Consider the following 21847-nt stretch of genomic DNA (forward strand, 5'->3'; position numbering starts at 1 on the left):
TCAGAAAGTTCCCAAACTTTTTAAATTGAAATGTAATGCAAAAGAAAAACCCCGGGGGTAGAAGCCAGTCGTTGTAAGGTAAAGAGAGTGACATCTGTCATAAGCATTTCAAAACTGGCCGACAGTGCTGGAGTTGCTGGTGAATTCGGTGACTAAAGCACATGGTTGCGTATTAGTATATTAAATTCATATGCAAAATGTACAGACTTTCATTGTGGCCTTGGCTGGGCTAACAAAAGAATATTTAATTTACACCATATGTATTTTCTCCATCATCCATATATGTGTGTGTATACACTATATAATTTGAAAGCAATGATAGGTCACACTAAAGTAAACCACACAACTGTACCTTTTACAGACCAGAGTATGAGAGTGGATTGGAGCGGCAGCAATTCCCCCTCCGCATTCAAAGCATTTTATATTCACTCCACCTCTGCTCCAGGTTCTTCATTTTTTGCTACTTGCTCACTTCCCGCTAGGGCTGGGCAAAAATTTATATATTTTTCGATTAATCTTTTTTTGTGTTTTTTTTTTACGTGGTCGATTCAAAATCGACTCTCAAAGAGCAGAATAAATTTTTCTTTCAGATTTATTTCCGCAAACATTGAACGTAAGATTAACGTTAATCTAATTACTAGTCTTCTTCACTAGATATCACCCTCTTTTTTGCCTTGCGCGATGTTACCAATGAGCAAGAGGCGAGCCTGTCATTCATTCATTCAGTGCTTAAAATGGCGGTTTCAGGTGCTTCATCGACATTGATGCCACTTTCACATAAAAAGTCAGAGATTTTGCAAGCAAGATGACGACAATAGTGTTGTGGCTCTTAATTTCTTTTTATTAATTATCCACTTGTAAACGCTGTTCGCTGTTCTTTTTTATTAATATAGTATTTGTATTAAATCTTTATTTATTAACGTTGAATCGAGACTCGAGTATAAAAACCGCCCAGAGAACCTGAATCGAAAATTGAATCGAGAATCGAAATTGAATCGGTCCGATAGCTTGTGAATCGAAATCGAATCGATCTGGAACATCTGAATCGATACCCAGCCCTACTCCCCGCTCCCTCCTCATTCGCTACTTGCTCTGTTTGCTGCATGGCAGAAATTTGTGTCTAAATACTTCTTCACTTTAAATGTTCAAAGTTGTTTTAAAATATCACAAACCTCTCTTCTAAGATGTATTAAACCATGTAAAATTATGTACAAAAGTAGGAAAATCTGCACCTGACCGCCACGTTGAAGTATGCTGCTTTTAAATGAACATTTATTTAGTTATTGTGGCTGTCACATACATACAGCGCTTCAGACCTGATAAATATCGCATGCCAGGCACTTGAAACATATTCACATTTTAGAAATCTAAATTTCCATCATTAATTATTTATTGCATCCAACCGCAAAGAATCAGAATGTTATTTTTATTACTTAACCCGCCTGACCCGCTGAGCAGTATCTGTAAATATTACGCAATGCATGCATCACTACCATATATATTAAATTTCTGTTTGAGGACAAATTAAATCAATTTCCAAATAAAAACATTACATAAAAAATAATATGAGCTTGTGATGGAGCGGTAGTGGAACGAAAACCCAAAAGTTCTGACTTTTAAAAAATCCACTCCTTGCTCATGTCAAAATCACACCCCCATGGTCAGGTCAGGTTTTTGGGGCGATATTGAGCAGACTTTGCTTCAGTCAATATGTACTAGAAGGTTCATAGTAGCATAATTACTCTGTATACTATTTATAACACACTTAACGTCAAATGCTGCCTACGTAGACAACAGAACCACAAACTGATTAGTGCTGTTTGAAACAGAGCTAAACACTAATTATCTCCATCTCTGCATGCTATGTCTTTCTCGCATATCCGTATTTGATTTAGTTCAGTTGAAGTCATATGGTGCTTGTAGATATTGTCGTAAAGCAGTTTTGAGCACGCACAAGATACAGTGACAAATTTAAACTCCTCTGTGTGTTAGAGAGGAAACAAGGCTCGAGGGAGGCCATCTCATCCCCGTGAGTACATACATGTAGCTTCATCTCATCAACCTAAAGCATTATATACACTCACCTTAAGGATTATTAGGAACACCTGTTCAATTTCTCATTAATGCAATTATCTAATCAACCAATCACATGGCAGTTGCTTCAATGCATTTAGGCGGATGGGCTACAACAGCAGAAGACCCCACTGGGTACCACTCATCTCCATTACAAATAGGAAAAAGAGGCTACAATTTGCATGAGCTCACCAAAATTGGACAGTTGAAGACTGGAAAAACATTGCCTGGTCTGATGAGTCTCGATTTCTGTTGAGACATTCAGATGGTAGAGTCAGAATTTGGCGTTAACAGAATGAGAACATGGATCCATCATGCCTTGTTACCACTGTGCAGGCTGGTGGTGGTGGTGTAATGGTGTGGGGGATGTTTTCTTGGCACACTTTTGGCCCCTTAGAGCCAATTGGGCATCGTTTAAATGCCACGACTATCTGAGCATTGTTTCTGACCATGTCCATCCCTTTATGACCACCATGTACCCATCCTCTGATGACTACTTCCAGCAGGATAATGCACCATGTCACAAAGCTCAAATCATTTCAAATTGGTTTCTTGAACATGACAATGAGTAACTGTACTAAAATGGCCCCCACAGTCACCCGATCTCAACCCAATAGAGCATCTTTGGGATGTGGTGGAACGGGAGCTTCGTGCCCTGGATGTGCATCCCACAAATCTCCATCAAATGCAAGATGCTATCCTATCAATATGGGCCAAAATTTCTAAAAAAATGCTTTCAGCACCTTTAGGCAGAAAAATGGCAGTTCTGAAGGCGAAAGGAGATCAAACACAGTATTAGTATGGTGTTCCTAATAATCCTTTAGGTGAGTGTACGTGTACAAACATCTGATAGATATCTCAAAAAGAACAGATTTCCTTATAATCTATATTATAAATGTAGTTATAAGATTTGCAGTATGCACCTTGGACATTTCTTAGCATGTGACGAATTGCAGATTTTGTAGAAGTGAAAACATGCATATGGTGTAGACGTCTTGGCAATGTACGGTATATCTGCTTTGGGTGCTCTTCTCAACCTGGTAGAATAAAATATAATTTTAACCTCTTGACACGCTCTAGATTAACCGCGGTATGACATCACTGTTTTTACACTGTTAACAATGTCTATAGGCTACTGTCTACAAACGTTAATAATATTAACATTACTATACATCGTATAGCATCAGAATATGGTCTGTTTTGATATAGAGATGCTCTAGCATCATAAATCTAGTATTTTGTGACAGAAGTCTGGATGGTATACAGGTTTGTAACAAAATGAGAGTGAGTTAATGATGACAGAATTTTTATTTTTGGGTGAACTATCCCTTTAACCAGTGGTTTTCAAACTGGGGGCCGCGAGTTGATGCCAGCGGGCCCCCAGTTTTATGACATTTTATGAAATACATTAATTTATCATGAATTCTGTGTAATTAAACCTAAAAAATAAGGTTACTAACCAAAAGCACTACTTTTTTGTAAAATTTAATGTTTTTTTTTATTAAAATGTTGAGTTTTAGAACAGTTTTTTGTCACAAATTTTCTTTTGGGGGCCGTGAAGGAATGCACCGTACACAAGGGGGGCCGCACGCTGAAAAAGTTTGGGAACCACTGCCTTTAACTAAAGTATGGCATTTAATAATTTTACATGGTCATTATATGTTTGTCTCTTCCTGGACAATTTTCATCTAATTATCTCTCTAGGACTGACAGCTTGTTGCGGTACACTATCAAGATTATACAGGACTATATTTCCCCTACATCTCTTGTTGTGTTTATTCTGTCAGCGGACAAGGGGGATGGATATATTTAGCCGAGATGCAGGGATGTTTTGCAGTCATTATTTTGTGTGGTGTTTGCCGAGGCTTATTTGGTCTTGGAAGCATGTGAAGTGTGAGTCGGAGTCGTGCTGTTCTCGCCCATATGCTGCGGAGTGGCATTTGTTCAGAGAGAGACTTTATTGACTGAGCTTCCTGTGAGACACAGAAAAGGAAAGACAAAATCAGCTGGTTGGGCCTGAAATCTGTTTTTTGACCTTTTTGGGTTTATTGTATTTTTTGTAAATACAATTCAGGTATGCGGATATGTTTTCTGTGTTTTGCCTCCTTCTAAATTGGCTCAGTGCCTTGGGTGGTGGCAGTTAGTGAAGTTTACCGGCCCTGTTACTTTTTCTCTTTTAATTATGTTAGTTTGTATTATAGAATCAATTCAAGAAATCAAAATGAAGGTCAGATCAAAAACAAATTTTTTTTTAAACAATTGATTTCCTCTGTGGCAGAATTGAGGCCAAGCACCAGGAACTGAGGGATCGGCAAGTTCGAGATCGTTTTTCCCCACCTGACGTAGAAGACGACGACCATGATCCAAACTACGCCCGTATCAACACCTTCAGGGAGCGCGGCTCACCTTCTCAGCCCATTTATGGTAACCGCAGTCCCTCCCCACAGAGACCCCCGATGCCAGTGTCACACAGCAGAGATCCGTCCACAGAAGACCCTCTGGATGGTCTGTATGCCAAAGTCAACAAACAACGAAGCCCACCAACCCCTGCAGCAGACAGGTAAGAAGCCTGTTTTTTTTATTTTTATCAAGTCACTGTAAATTCTTGATTTTGATACGTTGCAATTAATGGCTATGAAGTAGTTCCAGATCTGTTGACTGCATTACAAGTTCAATATCACTTTGCCAAATTGTTTGAATTATTTCCAAACACGGTTAAAAAATGGTCAAAATATGTACCCCAGCTGTCACTGGGGCAGTACCCTAATGGTAAAGGGAGTAATATGATATGGATACATTTCATTTGAGATACTAATAGGTATCTTCTTTTAAGCACTCTTTGGTACCAGTATGTACTTTCGAGGTACAAATATGAACACCTTAGGTGCGAATGTGTACTTTTTGAAAGGGTACATTCCCAGTGCCAACTGAGGTACATATTTTATCAATTTTTTTCTGACAGTGTACAGTATGACTACCATTCAATTATGAAAAAGGCACCATACCTGATATATTATGCTGCTTTGTGTCACATTAGCACTTCAGGTTGTGTATTATTTTCAATTATTCAGAGGTCCGCAGTCTATCATCCTTACATATCTTGTCTGCAGGTTTACAAGGATCTCAGCATTTTCTGTTCAGCATAACAAATCATGTTTTATCATGCTTAAGTCATCACCTGCATTGCATTAAGGTTTTTTTGTGGTAACATTTAGTATGGGGACTTAGTATGGGGATCTTCAACCTTTAGCAAGTGGACTATTTGCTTGCATATTACTAGCAAATTGGCTGTTCATTAATAACTACAAAGCAAATATTTATGCATGACCACATTATTCATCCCTTAATCCTAACCCATACCTATCTACACTTAATCTCTACAACTACTGTACTACGTACTAATAATCAGTAAATTAGGAGTTTATTGAGGCAAAATCTGTAGTTTAGTAGGGGTAGAAATGTGACGCGATCTCTTGCGACAAGATCTTACAAGTTTAAAGGTGAGGTGGAGGTGAAGGTGAAATGCTGTCTCGTGATACCCTTTTACAGTGCGTGCATTATATATTCTTGTTTTTTTTACTACATGTGCTTTTTTGTTTGGGTTTCCAGTAATATTTATTTGGGAACTCATATAAAGTCTAAGATGCTTTGTGTTTCTGTTGACCATTCACATGTAAAGTGTCTCAACAGGTTAGACCTGTACTCTGAGTTTACATGATTTACTGTCTGGACGATCTTGCTCAAGAATATCAGTGCCTGTATCATTTCTATTGTAAAGACTTGGACAAATATTAAAGGGGACATTTCACAAGACTTTTTTAAGATGTCAAATAAATCTTAGGTGTCCCCAGAGTACATATGTGAAGATTTAGCTCAAAATACCATATAGATAATTTATTTAATTAACATGTTAAAAGTGACACTTTGTAGGTGTGAGCAAAAATTTGCCATTTTTAGGTGTGCCCTTTAAAATGCAAATGAGCTGATCTCTGCACTAAATCGCAGCGCTGTGGTTGGAAAGTGCAGATTAAGGGGCGGTATTATCCCCTTCTGACATCACAAGGGGAGCCAAATTTAAATTACTTATTTTTTAACATGCTAGCAGAGAATGTTTTACCAAAACTAAGTTACTGGGTTGATCTTTTTCACATTTTCTAGGTTGAAAGAAGCACTGGGGACCCAATTATAGCACTTAAACATGAAAAAAGTCTGATGTTCATGATATGTCACCTTTAAAGATTTAAATAAATTTAAATGTTGTTTTGACAAAAGTAAGCTTTTTTATCTAAAACTATAGCAAAAAAAAAACAATAGCGAGTCCGCTGACACCTTCTGCAGGCATTTGTTATAATACACAATGCTGGCTTTTATACATGTTAATATTTTTTTATAAAACCATGTGTTGTTACCAATTATTATTGCATCATCATTATTACATGTTATTTTAAAGGTTATTGCTCACTTAGGTCTATTTTTTATTAAATATCAAATTACTTCATTATCAATTAGCAAAATAATTTTAAGGGACAGTACTAGATTAGTTAAAACATTTCAAAATTATATGATTTCAGTTTCTCATTCATATATTTTATCATTGAGAATTTTTTAAAAAAGTGTAAAAAATCTTGTTCTCGTGAACCCAATCACGTGTCGTCTCTTGTCTCATCTCGTGGCGTAAGTGTCTCGTCACACCCCTACAGTAGTTAATAGTGAATATGTGTTCCCCATACTGCATTGTTACTGTTATTAATAGTGCATTAATAATAAGTGTATTGAGTGTTCGAGTAGGTGGTATTACTAAAATCTACGGTGGCCCTGAAGTGCAAACCACAACAAATAATTACTAAACAACAACAACAACAAATTAAAAAACAACAAATTAAAAAAACACTACAACAAATTAAAAAAACAACCACACAAATTAAAAAACACTACAGCAAATTAAAAAAAACACTACAGCAAATAAAAAAAAACACTACAGCAAATTAAAAAACACTATAACAAATTAAAAAAACACCACAACAAATAAAAAAACACTACAGCAAATTAAAACCACTACGTTTGGGTCATCTGTAACATTCATGTTTGAAAAAATGCGCTACAGGAAGAATACCTTCTAGTTCAAAAGCCGAACTGCAGTGTCGTCCAATCAGCGATGTCTCATGTTGCCCACTGGTACCTACCTCTTCCGGTAGGTTAATGTAGTTGTGTTTTTTAATTTGTAGTTGCGTTTTTTAATTTGTTGTAGTGTTTTTTATTTTGTAGTTGTTTTTTATTTTGTTGTAGTGTTTTTTGATTTGTTGTAGTGTTTTTTTAACTTGCTGTTGTGTTTTTTATTTTGTTATGTTTTTTAATTTGTTGTAGTGTTTTTTAACTTGCTGTTGTGTTTTTTATTTTGTTGTAGTGTTTTTTATTTTGTTGTAGTGTTTTTAATTTGTTGTAGTGTTTTTTAATTTGTAGTTGTGTTTTTTAATTTGACGTAGTGTTTTTTTTAATTTGCTGTTGTGTTTTTTATTTTGTATTTGTTTTTTATTTTGTTGTAGTGTTTTTTAATTTGCTGTAGTGGTTTTTAATTTGCTGTAGTGTTTTTTTATTTGTTGTTGTTTTTTAATTTGTTGTGGTGTTTTTTAATTTGTTGTTGTTGTTTAGTAATTACTTGTTGTGGTTTGCACTTCATGGCCACTGGGAATTTAAAACAAATGGTTTATATATTAAATAATGATCTGGTAATAAAGTAATTTTGATAAGTCTGTGAAATAAATGCTTAAAAAAAGGATAGGTACTTCAAATTAAGTATAGGTCTGCCATCAAAGCAAAACCAAAACAGATACTGTAGTTCAGCTTCAATTTCTGATTCAGTGAGCCATGTTCCAATATGTTATAAAACAGATGATATAGACACACCTGTTAGCAAACATCGGTCGAAATCTATATTTATGTGTTTCTCTTAGTATTGACTTGTTTGCCGTGTAGTTCTCATAACCTTAAGACACAGAAAGACACATGTATGTACACCCAGAGGAGACTATGTGGTTCTCTCTATTACTCTGACATTGATTTTCTCACTTCCTTCTGGATGGGATATCTATACAGTTACTCATCCCCCATGATTGTGCACCACAAATGTATTAATATTTTCTCGGTTTGTTTTCCCTTATGACATTTTATTCAAACACTTTTTGCTAAATATGTATAGCTAATGTGTTACAATCACAATGTTCTCCCTTCCCCACAAAACACACTAACACAAAAGGCATTCTATATGAAATAATAATGTTACATAATTTTACTTGTATGTAGGCTCATTTGTAGGTCATATATAGCTGAATATGTCCTAAGCAACCTTTAATTTATTCGTATGAAAGTCATTTGCCACACAGCAACAGAAGATATGCTTTACAGATATAGCAGCTCATTATGGATATATATGTGTCATGTGCATCATAATATGACACATTGTGTGTGTCAGGTGTCTTCATCTCTTACACCTTCTGGCTTTGATAAACACAACCTGCTCCATCCCTCAGCTTTTAACTTTTCGCCCTCCGCCAAGGTTTCGAGTCCTAATAACGCTGCATATTCATTTCCGTCCTGAGTAATGGAAATGTTTTAGATTGAATATTCGCTGATAAGCTGCTGATGGGCAGTCGTGAGGTCGTGAGTGAGAACATCATCAGTGGCTCCGGTGTCGGCGTGAGAAGCTCTCATGTCGTTTGAAGAGTTTGTTAAGCGGGGGAGCTGATCTGTCATACGGCTGATCTGTCTGATTTAAAAGCGTCCTGTGAGAGTCATTAAAACTGCTCGGTTATTTAGACAGGCAGTTTAACACGCAGTCTGCTGCCCACCGCTGTCATAAAAAAAGAGTCTCTCAATATGTGCAGTGGCTTATGGGTATGTGTGGTCATTGCTGAAGTGCAACAAGATTGATGATGCTCCAACTGCTTTTTTACTTTATATATAAATTGTTTAAGGACTTATTCAAAATAACCCAGCATTGGGTAAAAATGGACGAACACAACAGTTGGGTTAAATTAACGCAAACATTTTTTATAAAACCCATCATTTTGAAAAAAACAACAACATATTTTGGGATTAAATTACAATGCGTCGGGTTGGATTAATCGCATTTTGACCCATTGCTGGGTTTAAAAAAATGAAATTGCGGTAAGGGCATCATAGTATAAAACACATCTACAGTTAAGGCGGGGTGCATGATCTCTAAAAGCCAATGTTGACATTTGAAATCACCTAAACAAACACGCTCCTACCCCAATAGAATCTGGACCTTCTTGATAGACACATACGCAACGCAGGCAACGATGTTGGTTAGTAGACACGCCCCTTACTGCTGATTGGCTACAAGTGTGTTTTGGTACTTGGCCCAACTCCCTTTTCCAAACCCACCTTTAACCCCTACAATAGTGCTGCCAGTATGTTACCGTAAAAATACAATGAGTAGTTTAATAGTGTAGCAGTTTATATTTTCAGTTTATATATGTTTATATCTTAAAGGATTAGTCCATTTTCTTAAAAAAATCCAGATAATTTACTCACCACCATGTCATCCTAACTGTTGATGTCTTTCTTTGTTCAGTCGAGAAGAAATTATGTTTTTTAAGGAAAACATTCCAGGATTTTTCTAATTTTAATGGACTTTAATGGACCCCAACACTTAACAGTTTTAATGCAGTTTAAAATTGCAGTTTCAAAGGACTCTAAACGATCCCAAACGAGGCATAAGGGTCTTATCTAACGAAACGATTGTCATAATTGACAAGAAAAATAAAAAATATGCACTTTTAAACCACAAGTTCTCGTCTTCCTCCGGTCCTGTGACGCGCCAGCGCGACCTCACATAATATGTCATCACATTAAGAGGTCACGGATGATGTATCAAAGCTACGCCTCAGTGTTTACAAGTGTGGAGAAAGAGGACCTTTCCGACGTTGTTGTATGTGGAATGATACTAATGAATGTTTTGTGTCAGTTTATTGTTTAAAATGGTCCGCAAATGTGCGTTTCATATATGTGACACGTGAACTTTCTACGTCATTATGCAATAACGTGAGGTAGCGCTGGCTCGTCACACAACTGGAGGAAGAAGAGAAGTTGTGGTTTAAAAGTGCAATTTTTTTTCTTGCCAAAAATGACAATTGCTTCTCTAGATAAGACCCTTATGCCTCGTTTGGGATCGTTTCGATTCCTTTGAAACTCCGTTGAAACTGCATTAAACGTGTTGGGGTCCATTAAAGTTCATTAAAATTAGAAAAATCCTGCAATGTTTTTCTTAAAAAAACATAATTTCTTCTCGACTGAACAAAAGAAAGACATCAACAGTTTGGATGACATGGTGCTGAGTAAATTATCTGGATTTTTTTTTTTTTTTTTAAGAAAATTGACTAATCCTTTAACATATATCAGCGCCATTGTTTTGTCCCAAGATGCACACCAGTATTGTTTTTTGTATGGTTTGATTGTAAAAACGACTAAAATGTCCTAATATAATTAAGGCCTAGTCCTGGATTAATCTGAACCCTGTCTGGGAAACCATCCCATAGTGTTAGTCAAGGCTTCTTGCACCAGAAGCAATTGTAATTTAGTTTTACAAGACCATTTTCTAGCCCTTCTTTGACCCTTAAAATTAGGTTTCTCAGTTTACCCCATCATTTTTGTATGATTTAACAGCATTTAAAAAATGCACTTAAAATAGATGAACGTATTTAATCTTGCCTCTCGTTCTGCTTGTACAGTACAGGCAAGCAGAGAGCCCTACTGAGAGAGATTGGATTGCAGCTGAATGTTCAATGATATGGAAATAACAAACAATAAATGGACTTCTAAAGACACTTTTAGTAATGCGTATATATCTGTATGTAAATGACCCCTGTTATGATCAGCAAACCTATTTGCATTTAAAGACAGTCATTCATCCGGGCAGGCAAAAAATATGAGCACACGGGTCATTTGTTACTAAGCTCACATTTTTAATGTCTGTGACCAATAACACGTTTTGCAGCTTAGGTTTATTAAAAGTCATTGCGGAAGCTTTACATTGTGAATTAACTTGTCTGCCTGATACATTATTGTTTGAAGGATTAAGAAAAATCATTTATTCTTACATAATAAATCAAATGAAATTGCTGCTGCAGTGTAGGAACGAAACGCTACGTGCGATGTTTATAAAATGTTTCATTTTTTTACTGTCTTGTTTCAAAGCACCTTTGGTCCTCTCGGCTGCTCCGGTGCTGTTGCCTAAAGCGCAAACTTCACTCGTGGATTGATTTCGTCTCTGTAGGAAAGACCCGAGCACAGCACTGCCTACTCCTGGCAAATCTTTCCCAAGCAATTACGCTTGGTGTGGTAGATGTTTTGAACCAGTGGGATAAATCTGCAGCTACACAGTCCTTTATTAGCGTTTTGCTTCAGTTATAAGACTATGAGGATCTTCTCATCTCAACATTATATTCGCGACTCCTCGTAGGGTCACCGGAAATGCAGATGGGGTTGCCAGCGATTTCTGTAAACGTATAATCTTATTTATAGTTGTTTTGTTACTTCATTTTATAGCTGTAGGGTAGACGATATATTAAATATGCAGGTTTTATAGCTCAAATGCGAGCTACGGAAGACAAAAGGTCCTTATGTTCAAAACAGCTTAGTGGAGGAAGACACAATACTTCTTTTTAATTACTTTATATACAGCATCTTAAAATCTTGGCTCTTATGGTGCAAAACGCTGAGAAAGCAGTGAGACGTGACTAAAATAGTGAATAGTCAAGAAACGGTACAGTTTGTTGTTATTTTTAGAAGTTAATACGATTCTGAAGTAAATCTTAATTCGTTTTTTGCACATCTGTGTTTGAGTTTGCAAGCATTTTGGAAATGGGTGCCGATCAGAAAAGTTTGAGATTCATCTGCTGATTATCTTCAATGCACAAAAAGACTCTGTCCTGTTCTATTAATACTCAGGTCAGGCTGTGCCCGCATAAACCCACACGCTTTTAACACCCAGATGCCAGCCTCTCAGACCATCCATCTTTCCTTTCATCTGAGGTTGAGAGATGGAAAGGCAGGCAGGTGAAGGACATGGGGAATGCAGTGAAAGAAAAGAGTGCGGGATCCTCAAAATGCTCCACATGAGAAGAAGAGAGCTTGTGGGTTTGGGAAAGCTATTTGGCTTTGCTTGTGAGAAGTGGGGACCACAGCGATCGGCTCCTTCAGCCCTGAAGAGCCCCACTGCACTCAACACGAAAAGTTACTATAACAACCAGAATCTCCAGAGCTCTGCTCCACTCCAATTAAAAAATAATCATTGTTCCCTTCAGAGAAAAAGGGTTGGGAAAGAGACAGGTGGCTCGGTTATCTGCACAGGGGCAGCTGGGTTCTTTAGAGAGCTTGAGACAGGCAAGCTTTACTTCCACATCTCCAAAAAACACTTTTATATGACATTCAGTTTGATAAAGAGGACAGTGAGGTCTCCAAGGTTGCTCGCTCTTCGCTCAGAGCCCCACTTTGCCGTATGAACAGCGTGTCTTGTATGTATCCGCACACAAAAGCCTCACGCTGCCCTAAGCAAACCCTCCACCAAACCTTGATGTTACCCTGCCAGGGTCGGTCCAAAACAGTGCACAGACCCATCAAGAGCTACTCCACAGGTTACCAGTGTCCACTCCAGTCCTCCATCATCCGCTATTGTGCCCAGATACTGTACCTCACTGAAAGATTTGGCCCACATAAAAATGCTCCACTATTAGAGCTCTTTCCCCTCCTTCTACGCTTTCTTGAGGCCTCTAGCGCAGCCTCGCCATCAAAATAATTATAGAAATCACTAGATGGAGAAAGAAAAGCTTTTAGTGTTGGTTGTGTGAGTGCTGGAGTGCTTTTCTGCCCGTTAATTAATCAGCCATTCTGCTGAGCTGAATGAGAGCTGCAGGCGCACTCGGCTGCTTTTAAAGGGTGCCAGATCTCCCCTAAGTGTCTCCCCGCATCTGCGAGCCCTTCTCTGCGCTCGCATTGCTGCTGTTGTCTCTTTATTTCACCGTATATCACCAATGAGAGTTTAATGGGGTTTTAAAGCATGTACTGTATGTTATTTTCATGGAAAATGGAGTAAGCATCTATGCCACGACTAAATGGCACGTAAAATGAAAAATTTGCGCTAAAAGTATTTGCACCTTTCACTTTTTAAAAAGTTTATAATGTCTGTACATATTTCTATGCATTCAAACAAATAAAGTTTGATCACTTTAAGTCTTGTTTAACTAAACGGCATAAAAGTTAAAAACTGCACTGCAAAAAAATATTTTCAAGAAAAATTTATTTTTGTCTTGTTTTCAGTAAAAATATTAAAGAGTTCTTAAATTAAGATGCTTTTTCTTGATGAGCAAAATGACCCAAGAAAATAAGTCTAGTTTTTAGACCCAAAATATCAAATTTAAGTGATTTTGAGCATTAAACAAGCAGAAAAATCTTCCAATGGGCTAAGCCAATTTTTCTTGATTTTTTCTTGAATTTAGTGTTTAAGAAAAATGTTCAAGATTTTTTTGCTTACCCCATTGGCAGATTTTTTTTTGCTTGTTTTATGCACAACATCCCTTAAATTTGATATTTTTGTTCTAAAAACTAGACTTATTTTCTTGGGTCGTTTTGCTCATCAAGAAAAAGCATCTTCATTTAAGAATTATTTGATATTTTTACTGAAAACAAGACAAAAATACTAAGAAATGTTTTTCTTGAAAATCATTTTTTGCAGTGTGGGCGAGTTATTGAGAAGATACACAAATACCGAAAGGTACACAAATTTAAGGTCTGTCGCCGAGTCATATAAACTTTAAGTAAATGTCTGTATGTAGTTTTCAGCGGCCTCTAGCGGTGATGTTTCAGATTGCAACCAATAAGTTTACAAGCGCGCGTGCTCAAACTCATGAGCGACGGCCAGACTGAGATGCAACACATCGGAAAAAGCACCACACAACATGCTGGAAACTCAGGTAAACTCCCACTGCAACGTTAAATTGTTATGTGGTGTTACATAGGTACATTTACGGTAAGATAACGAAACCGGTTAGTGAACTACACTGAACAATTTCAGTATAACAGGAAATCCCGGTATACACTGTGCTATTTTAAATAGTCCTTTAGGATTGTTGCTTGCCACACTGTGTGATCGATATCGTAGTTAAGTCCATGTCACACTGTATAATCTCAGTTTCCATCAATGTCAGACTGTACGAGTTTAAAGGCTTTTAAAAATCGCGTCCGCAGTTTTACGTCATAGATCGACGACGGCTGGGCAAACACACGCTAAGCTAAGGCTAGCAAACTGAAACAACATCTAAAAACTAAAGCACAAAATCTAAATATTTACATGTTTTGTAGTAATGTTAGCTTACCTGTCCAATAGGAAGAAAGCCAAATCCGGATCCGTTTTTATACTCAAAACAAACAAAGGTTTCTCCATAATTCAAATGCCCTGCCGATGTTAATCCGTGATTTTGTCCAAAGTTGATCCGATTCACGTTTGGCCTTACGAGCTTCAGCAGATCATTTTTTTCTTAACAATATGTGGAGTTTGTGTTGGAGTCAGTGTTGTGTTATCAGACGCGTTGCAGTGTCGTCGCTGTTGAGTGCAAAGTCAGTAGACGAGGCGAGGGGCTTCGGGAGCGCGCATGCAGGCGACGTCACACACGGTACTTTCACAAAAAAATAGCAAAACCCGCAAAGTGGATCATTTTAATGTGAGATTACAACCCCTTCACACACAGGCAATTGAAAAGGGATTAGTTTAAGTAGAAACACTGCATACAGCTCCTTTAAAACAAGCAAAAAAATCTGCCAATGGAATAAGAAACATTTTCTTGAAATAAGTTTACTTTTTTCATAAACGTTTAATTCAAGAAAATGTTTCTTATTCCATTGGCAGATATGTTTTTCTCGTTTTAAGCACAAATTCGCTTAAATTTTGTATTTTGTCTAAAAACTAGACTTATTTTCCTAGGTAATTTTGCTCATCAAGAAAATACATCTTAATTTAAGAATTTTTAGATATTTTTACTGAAAACAAGATAAAAATACTAAGTAAAAAAGGCATTTTCAGGAAAAAGATTCTTAGTATTTTTGTCTTGTTTTCAGTAGAGATATCTAGACATTTTTAAATTGGGATGCTTTTTCTTGATGAGCAAAGCGACCCAAGAAAAAAAGTCTAGATTTTAGACCAAAAATATCAAATTTAATTGATTTTGTGCATAAAACAAGCAAAAAAAATCTGCCAATGGGTTAAGCACATTTTTCTTGAATTTAGTGTTTAAGAAAAATGTTCAATATTTTTTTGCTTACCCCTATTGGCAGATTATTATTATTTTATTTTTTTGCTCGTTTTATGCACACAATCACTTAAATTTTATATTTTGGTCTAAAAACTAGCCTTTTTTCTTGGGTCGTTTTGCTCATCAATTAAAAGCATTTTAGTTTAAGAATTTTTCGATATTTTTACTCAAAACAAGACAAAAATACTAAGTAAGAAAGGCATTTTTTTCCAAACAGTTAAACAACTGACCTACCCACTGATAAAAACAGTAACTAATTGTTTATTGTCCAGAATTGTACTATATACCAAGCCTGTAGAGACGTGTTTTTTTTTTCTTTTTAAATTTTACTGTGCTTCTTTGTCCAGGATGGTCAGAGGTGATGTGAATAGGTCTTTAAAGACTGAAACAAAAAAAGAGTGAATAAAGAGGAAGTTTCTTCTGGGTTCTCTGGGTCCTCATGATTCATCTGGCTTAATCTGCAGAACCGGACAAGTGCTACTCGTGCTTTCCGCCCCTGAGCTCTCAATACATTTTCGTTCTGCATTTCCTCCTTTCATATTTGTTCAAGAACTTCCTGCCTGTCACTCATTGAAGAAAAGCAATTCCGCATCTCTCACCCATTGAAGCACGTACGAAAAAAGCCCACATGCACTCAAACGTGCACGTGTGTGCGCCGCGCACAAAGCATTCACTTAGCGGTTCCTTCTAGATGCATCTTGTAGCTTAGCAACAAGTCGGGCCACCGCATGCTGTTCGTTCTGTTTTTGGAAACAGGCTGATGTGAAAGCTTATTTCTTAAAAGCAAAAATCTCAGATGGCTTTAAATTATATTCACCTCATTATTCCATCTAAACTTGATGGAATCGACAGGAAAATGTTTTACTTTCCTGCTGTTTTTAGACCTTTTTGCGGTGCACAATTTTAAAATGGATGGGTTAGGATACAAGACTTGATTACCATCTTACAGTTAGACACAGATTTGCCTACCCAGCATGCACTCTGCGGTACGGAAGCTGAGGCGGTGTGACTGGTGTTTTAATGAAATGGTCCAGGCAAGAATCGAGCTTCACCTGCCCGACTGTGTACAAGAGGACATGGGAGGGGTCGCCAAGCTTCGATGGCCTGTCTAAATAATGTTACACCCGCCAAAATATTTCTAATTATTTCTTCAATTGCAGATGGCATATAAAAAGTGCCGTCACTTCTGGTTAGGCAGCTCTACAGCCGGCCTGTCATTGTGGGCTATCTTTTGTTGTCAAATTTCATTTCTGAAAATGTCCACCAATTAGGGCACGGAAAACCCGACGCTAAATTATTCAAGGGGAGAGTTGTGGGAAATTGATAGGTCCTTTCCTTTCCCTGTTCAGGCGCGGCTGTGACTGTTAGAGCATCCGGCGTTTCTGGATCTTGACAATTATTCATCTTTCTAATGGGTATAAGTAATGCAGGTCATGTTTAATCTGCAGGTCAGGGTAATATGGTTCGACTTGCATCTGATTGGAAGAACTGTAGAATGGTTTTTGGACATTGAATTATTATAATGAGAGATGTTAGATATAATGCTGGATCCGGTGGTATAAACATCTTAGACTAGTCTTCTTATAAGTTAGTTATTTTTTCTCCAAGACTGGTCATAACTTTTTTAGTCTGTTACATATAAATGTAGATGTGAATATGAAAAGTAAAACTGATTAGTCCCAATTTCTAGTTGGTCCGTTTTAAAGACACTCTTAACTTGGCAACTATGTTTATGGAACCGGATAATGTTTGGTTAAAATAGCATTGCAATCATGCTCAGATACGCAATATAGTAACAGCTATGGTCAGCCGATAGATAATGGATTTTACCTATAACGATAACTAGGTTGGTCCGTAGTTGTTACCGATAGTTTTTTTTTTTTTTATGGATACTGGATATTAGTAATAAAACAACAAACCATGAATTAAATAAATATGTAAATAAAAATAAATTAATAAATATTGAATGAAATACTGATATGAAATATTTCCACTGGTAACATTGAAATTGTGTGTGTGTGTGTGTGTGTGTGTGTGTGTGTGTGTGTGTGTGTGTGTGTGTGTGTGTGTGTGTGTGTGTGTGTACCTGGTAATTATCATGTTGTGATCACCAATTGTCCCCACAAAGATAGGAATACCAGTAAATTTGTGACCTCATGGGGACATTTTGAGGTACCCATGAGGAAACAAGCTTATAAATCAAACAGAATGATGTTTATTGAAAATCTAAGGTGGCAGAAAGGTTTCTGTGATGGTTGGGGTTAGGGTTTGGGTAAGGGGAAGGGAAGAGAAGAGAATATACAGTTGTATATCCCCACAAAACATGGAGTGTGTGTGTGCGCGTGCATGCGTGTACGTAGTCTTGTACTTTATCTGCTTCTGTTTTAACACTTGATGATTATCTAATCAAAATAACAAAATATGTATTGCAGTTATAATAAAAAAGACTGAAATCTTAAAATATGCAGCTTAGCCAGATAAATGTGGATAAATCATGGATAAATGTAACCAGCTGGATATAAACTAATGCAGATCGATAGTAATAATCATGACATTAAACATTTGGGTTGGATTTATCTGCGTGTATTTTTGTGTAATTTTTGAGGTACTACTAATATTATGGTAATGTCAACACTCTAAGAAAGGATGTGTTCATTTTAACACATTGTTTTTTGTTATCCTATTTAACACATTATGTGTTATTTTAACACATTATGTGTTATTTTAACACATTATGTGTCATTTTGTGTTGATTTTGAGTTCAAATAAATAAAAGGGACAACACAAGATGTGTTAAAACAACACAAAGTGTGTTGTTCCAAAAATAACACAGAGATGTGTTAAAGGGGCCATGGCATGAAAATCTGACTTTTTCCATGTTTAAGTGCTATGATTGGGTCCCCAGTGCTTCTATCAACCTACAAAATGTGAAAAAGATCAACCCAGTAACTTAGTTTTGGTAAACCGTTCTCTACAAGGACATAAAAAAATAGGTAGTTGAAAATTGGCTCTCCTTATGATGTCATAAGGAGCTCTTATTATAATAATACCACCCCTTAATCTGCACTATCCAACCACAGCACTGCCATTAAGTGCAGAGAAAATCACAATTGAGTTTTAATTGCAACAAATCACCATCGTTGTGATCAGTGTTTGAATTTCATCAGCTCATTTGCATTTTAAAGGACACACCCAAAAGGGCACATTTTTGAACACACCTACAAAGTAGCAATTTTAACATGCTATAATAAATTATTTATATGGTATTTTGAGCTAAAACTTCACATATGTGCTCTGGGGACACCAAAGATTTATTTGACATCTTAAAAAAGTCTTGTGCCATGGCCCCTTTAAGTTAAGGACAACACACTAGATGTGTTGTCCTTAACTAGACACAAGATGTTTTATTTTAAGACATTCGTTTTAAAAGTGAACCTTGATGACAAACTTAGGTCCGCTGTTGTTTCTTTGCTAATGCAACATCTAGTTAGCAAATGTATTTCTTTATAATGATATGAAGCAACGGACACAACTCGGAACAACTATCGGCATGGATTTTTGCAGATAGCCGATTGTTCCACCAATCGATGCCGATTAATCGGTTTTGTCTACACAAAACACCTGTTTACCAAGTTAATGTGTTTATCACTTTGCAGCACCCTTGGAAGCCAACTGTTAATGTCACATGTTACTTTGGTTATCTGATGTGTTTTAGGCGAAACAGGATATTCAAAAGGAAACAAAGGTAGGGCAGGACTTGATTTTATCCATCAGGACTTTATTGGATTGTGAGAAAGCAGTTACATATCAGAGTTGAGTCAGGTAAATGGACGGATGGGGTTTACCAAAATGTAATAAGAGTTTTTGACATTTCATTTACAATTTTATAAAATATTACCAAAAAAAATATTTGAACAATGTGCAATGATAAGTTGTCCAAGAAATGCTTGGAGCTTCATTAAAGTATTCTGTTGGGTTTAACATTTTTAGCAGATGGATTGCACATAATATGCTACATTAAATAACTTCTTGATGAAGATTTGTTTTCCTAATCTTTGGAGTAATAGCTATTCATAAAAGCAATAAGGCCCTTGAGATTGTACAATCTTGTAAACATAGTCTGCGCTTTTAAAATATACAGCACGCAATATTGTGTAGCATCTCAAAGGTTGCGGGTTTGAGTCCCAGGGAACAGGTACCTATAAGTCGCTTTGGATAAAAGCATCTGCCAAATTCGTTGAAAGTTTGTTGATGTAGCATTGCTTCTTGCACCCAAATGTTAAAACACAGACTTCTTTGCGTCCCCAGGGTTTTGGTGTTTAGTAAATTCAGTTTATAATGTCTTTTTCTGCTGGTTTCTCAGGTGTACTTACCCACTCGAGCTCTTGTTCTTGGCCTGGGGTAATATGGTAATAATGTGTGTTAAACAGGCATGATCAAGGGTGCTTGACTGGAATTGATTTTTGATTCGGGAGCGTGTGATTGACAGAAGCATGCCGATTATCAAGCAGATGAGCTTCTCAGAATCAAATTGCTGGATTACATCAAGATTCCCCAGACGGGCCCTGAGTGCGTTTCACTCATTGGGGTGTGTGCGTGAGTTAAGATTTTTGTCCCGTTCTGTCTTTCTTTTTACAGCACTGGCTCTTGCGTTTGACAGCATTTCTGTCCAATTTCTAGGATGAAATATTCAATTGCTTTGTTTGAGGTGCTTACTATTCTGTCTCCACCGTCCAAAGCAGACATGACTATTGGATTTATGTGCCACACCCCCACTCCATTTAAAGCAACATTTATCCAGCTGCTAAGATCTTCTGACCTGTTTTTTTTTTTTTGGCATAAAACCATTAAATCACAGAGAGACCATGCACGGGGTTGTGTCAAGACTAAAAGGAATAGCTTATCCAGAAATGAATAACATGTGATTTACTAATCAAATCTGCAATCTGATTTTATTTCAGATGTTTGACTCTTCTATCGCTGTTTTCATCTGAAAGAAAATCATACAATTCGGAAACAGACATGAGAATTAATGAATGAATACAATCAAAACCGATTTTGGTTTTTTAGGTGAACTGTCTCTTTAAGAAAGGGTTCCTTGGTTGTTATTAATGACTCTATTCATTTAGTATCTCCTATCTCTTAAGCGCCATAGGAAGGCGGCCAACTACCCAGTCACTTGAGTATGAAATTAATAGATAAAAATCTCAGCTCTTGTTGTTTTGCGGCAGAACACTAAATTTCCCCCTCGCCGCAGTCACACAGACGTGGCGCTGACCCAAGGGAATCGATACCATTGGCTGTAGTTAATGCCGTGCTCCCCTGCCACTGGGAGAGAGAGAAAATAAATATCTTTACCCTTTATTGAACTTTCTCTTGTAACGCTGCTGTAGAATGAGCTTCTGTGAGCGAAAGAGCAGAGTGCAAATTAAGCCTTTCTTAGTCACCAGGTGCTGTGGCTCAGCTTATCGGAGGAAATGCTATACGGTGAGGCAGTGCCCTTATTTGATTCCCACTGCCGCCCGCCTCCTCACACCAAACCATGCATTTTCCAGCTACGAACTGAATGCAAAACAAGAATACTGTGTGCTACAGTGTACACTTCACTACAGAATGTTGTCCGGGTTTTGTTTATTTATTTCTTTATTTTGCATATTTACAGGATTTTAAATATAAACATTTTAATTTACTTACCCTCATGCTATGCCAGATATCTATGATTTGCTTTATTCAGTTGAACACAAATAAATAATTGTATAATAATTTTGTATACATTTTATTTATTATATTTTATACAATTTATTTTATATTAAGATGCTGTCATGTTATATTCCTATATGGGGGTCAACATTGCAAAGCTCCAGAAAGGAGATACAGTACATCCATAGTAATCTGAATGACTTTTTATTTGGTGTCTATTCAAGTGAAACAATACGTTTGTGAGAGGAAGTGATGCATATTTTGAGCTTATTTAGCGATCGATACGTTGAGTATTTATGGAGGCATACAGATCACTGTGCTAAGTTTAAATATGGCAGCACGTCGATAACTTTAAATATCATTGGTTCTCACATGTCTCATGATAGGTTGTTACAGTAAATGCATGTTTTGTCACGAGACAGGCAAGAATGATGAGATTCGACATTATTGACATAAACCACCATTTTTATCAATGGATATGTATGACATGCATGCACTCGTTTCATTCTATATTTAATTTTTTTCACATTACAATACTAAAACTCTGGCATAACACAAATGTAACTGTGTGATTTATGTTGTGACTAAAAGCATCCAAAATAAATCAAAACTCTGTTATATTTTATCATCTGAAGTGCCGTAACCCTTTGCCTAGAAATTGCAAAACCGTACTCGTGTCAATTTTTACTTTACGATGTTTTTTAAGAATATTGAAGGAGTTCACATTTAATCTGGGCTTTTATTGGCTG

The 21847-nt window shown here is 36.8% G+C and overlaps 1 protein-coding gene across 4 annotated transcripts in view; it reads left to right on the forward strand.

Moving 5' to 3' along the window:
• Positions 1-21847, forward strand: part of pard3bb (par-3 family cell polarity regulator beta b) — a 441444-nt gene that overhangs the window by 349020 nt on the left and 70577 nt on the right. For all 4 annotated transcript variants that reach the window (XM_055215428.2, XM_055215427.2, XM_055215429.2 and 1 more), the window contains one exon: positions 4352-4633. In XM_055215428.2, the coding sequence (XP_055071403.2) occupies positions 4352-4633 (282 nt within the window). The remainder of the gene's footprint in view (positions 1-4351; positions 4634-21847) is intronic.

Source organism: Misgurnus anguillicaudatus, chromosome 17, assembly GCF_027580225.2.
Source record: "Misgurnus anguillicaudatus chromosome 17, ASM2758022v2, whole genome shotgun sequence".
Lineage (NCBI taxonomy): Eukaryota > Metazoa > Chordata > Actinopteri > Cypriniformes > Cobitidae > Misgurnus > Misgurnus anguillicaudatus.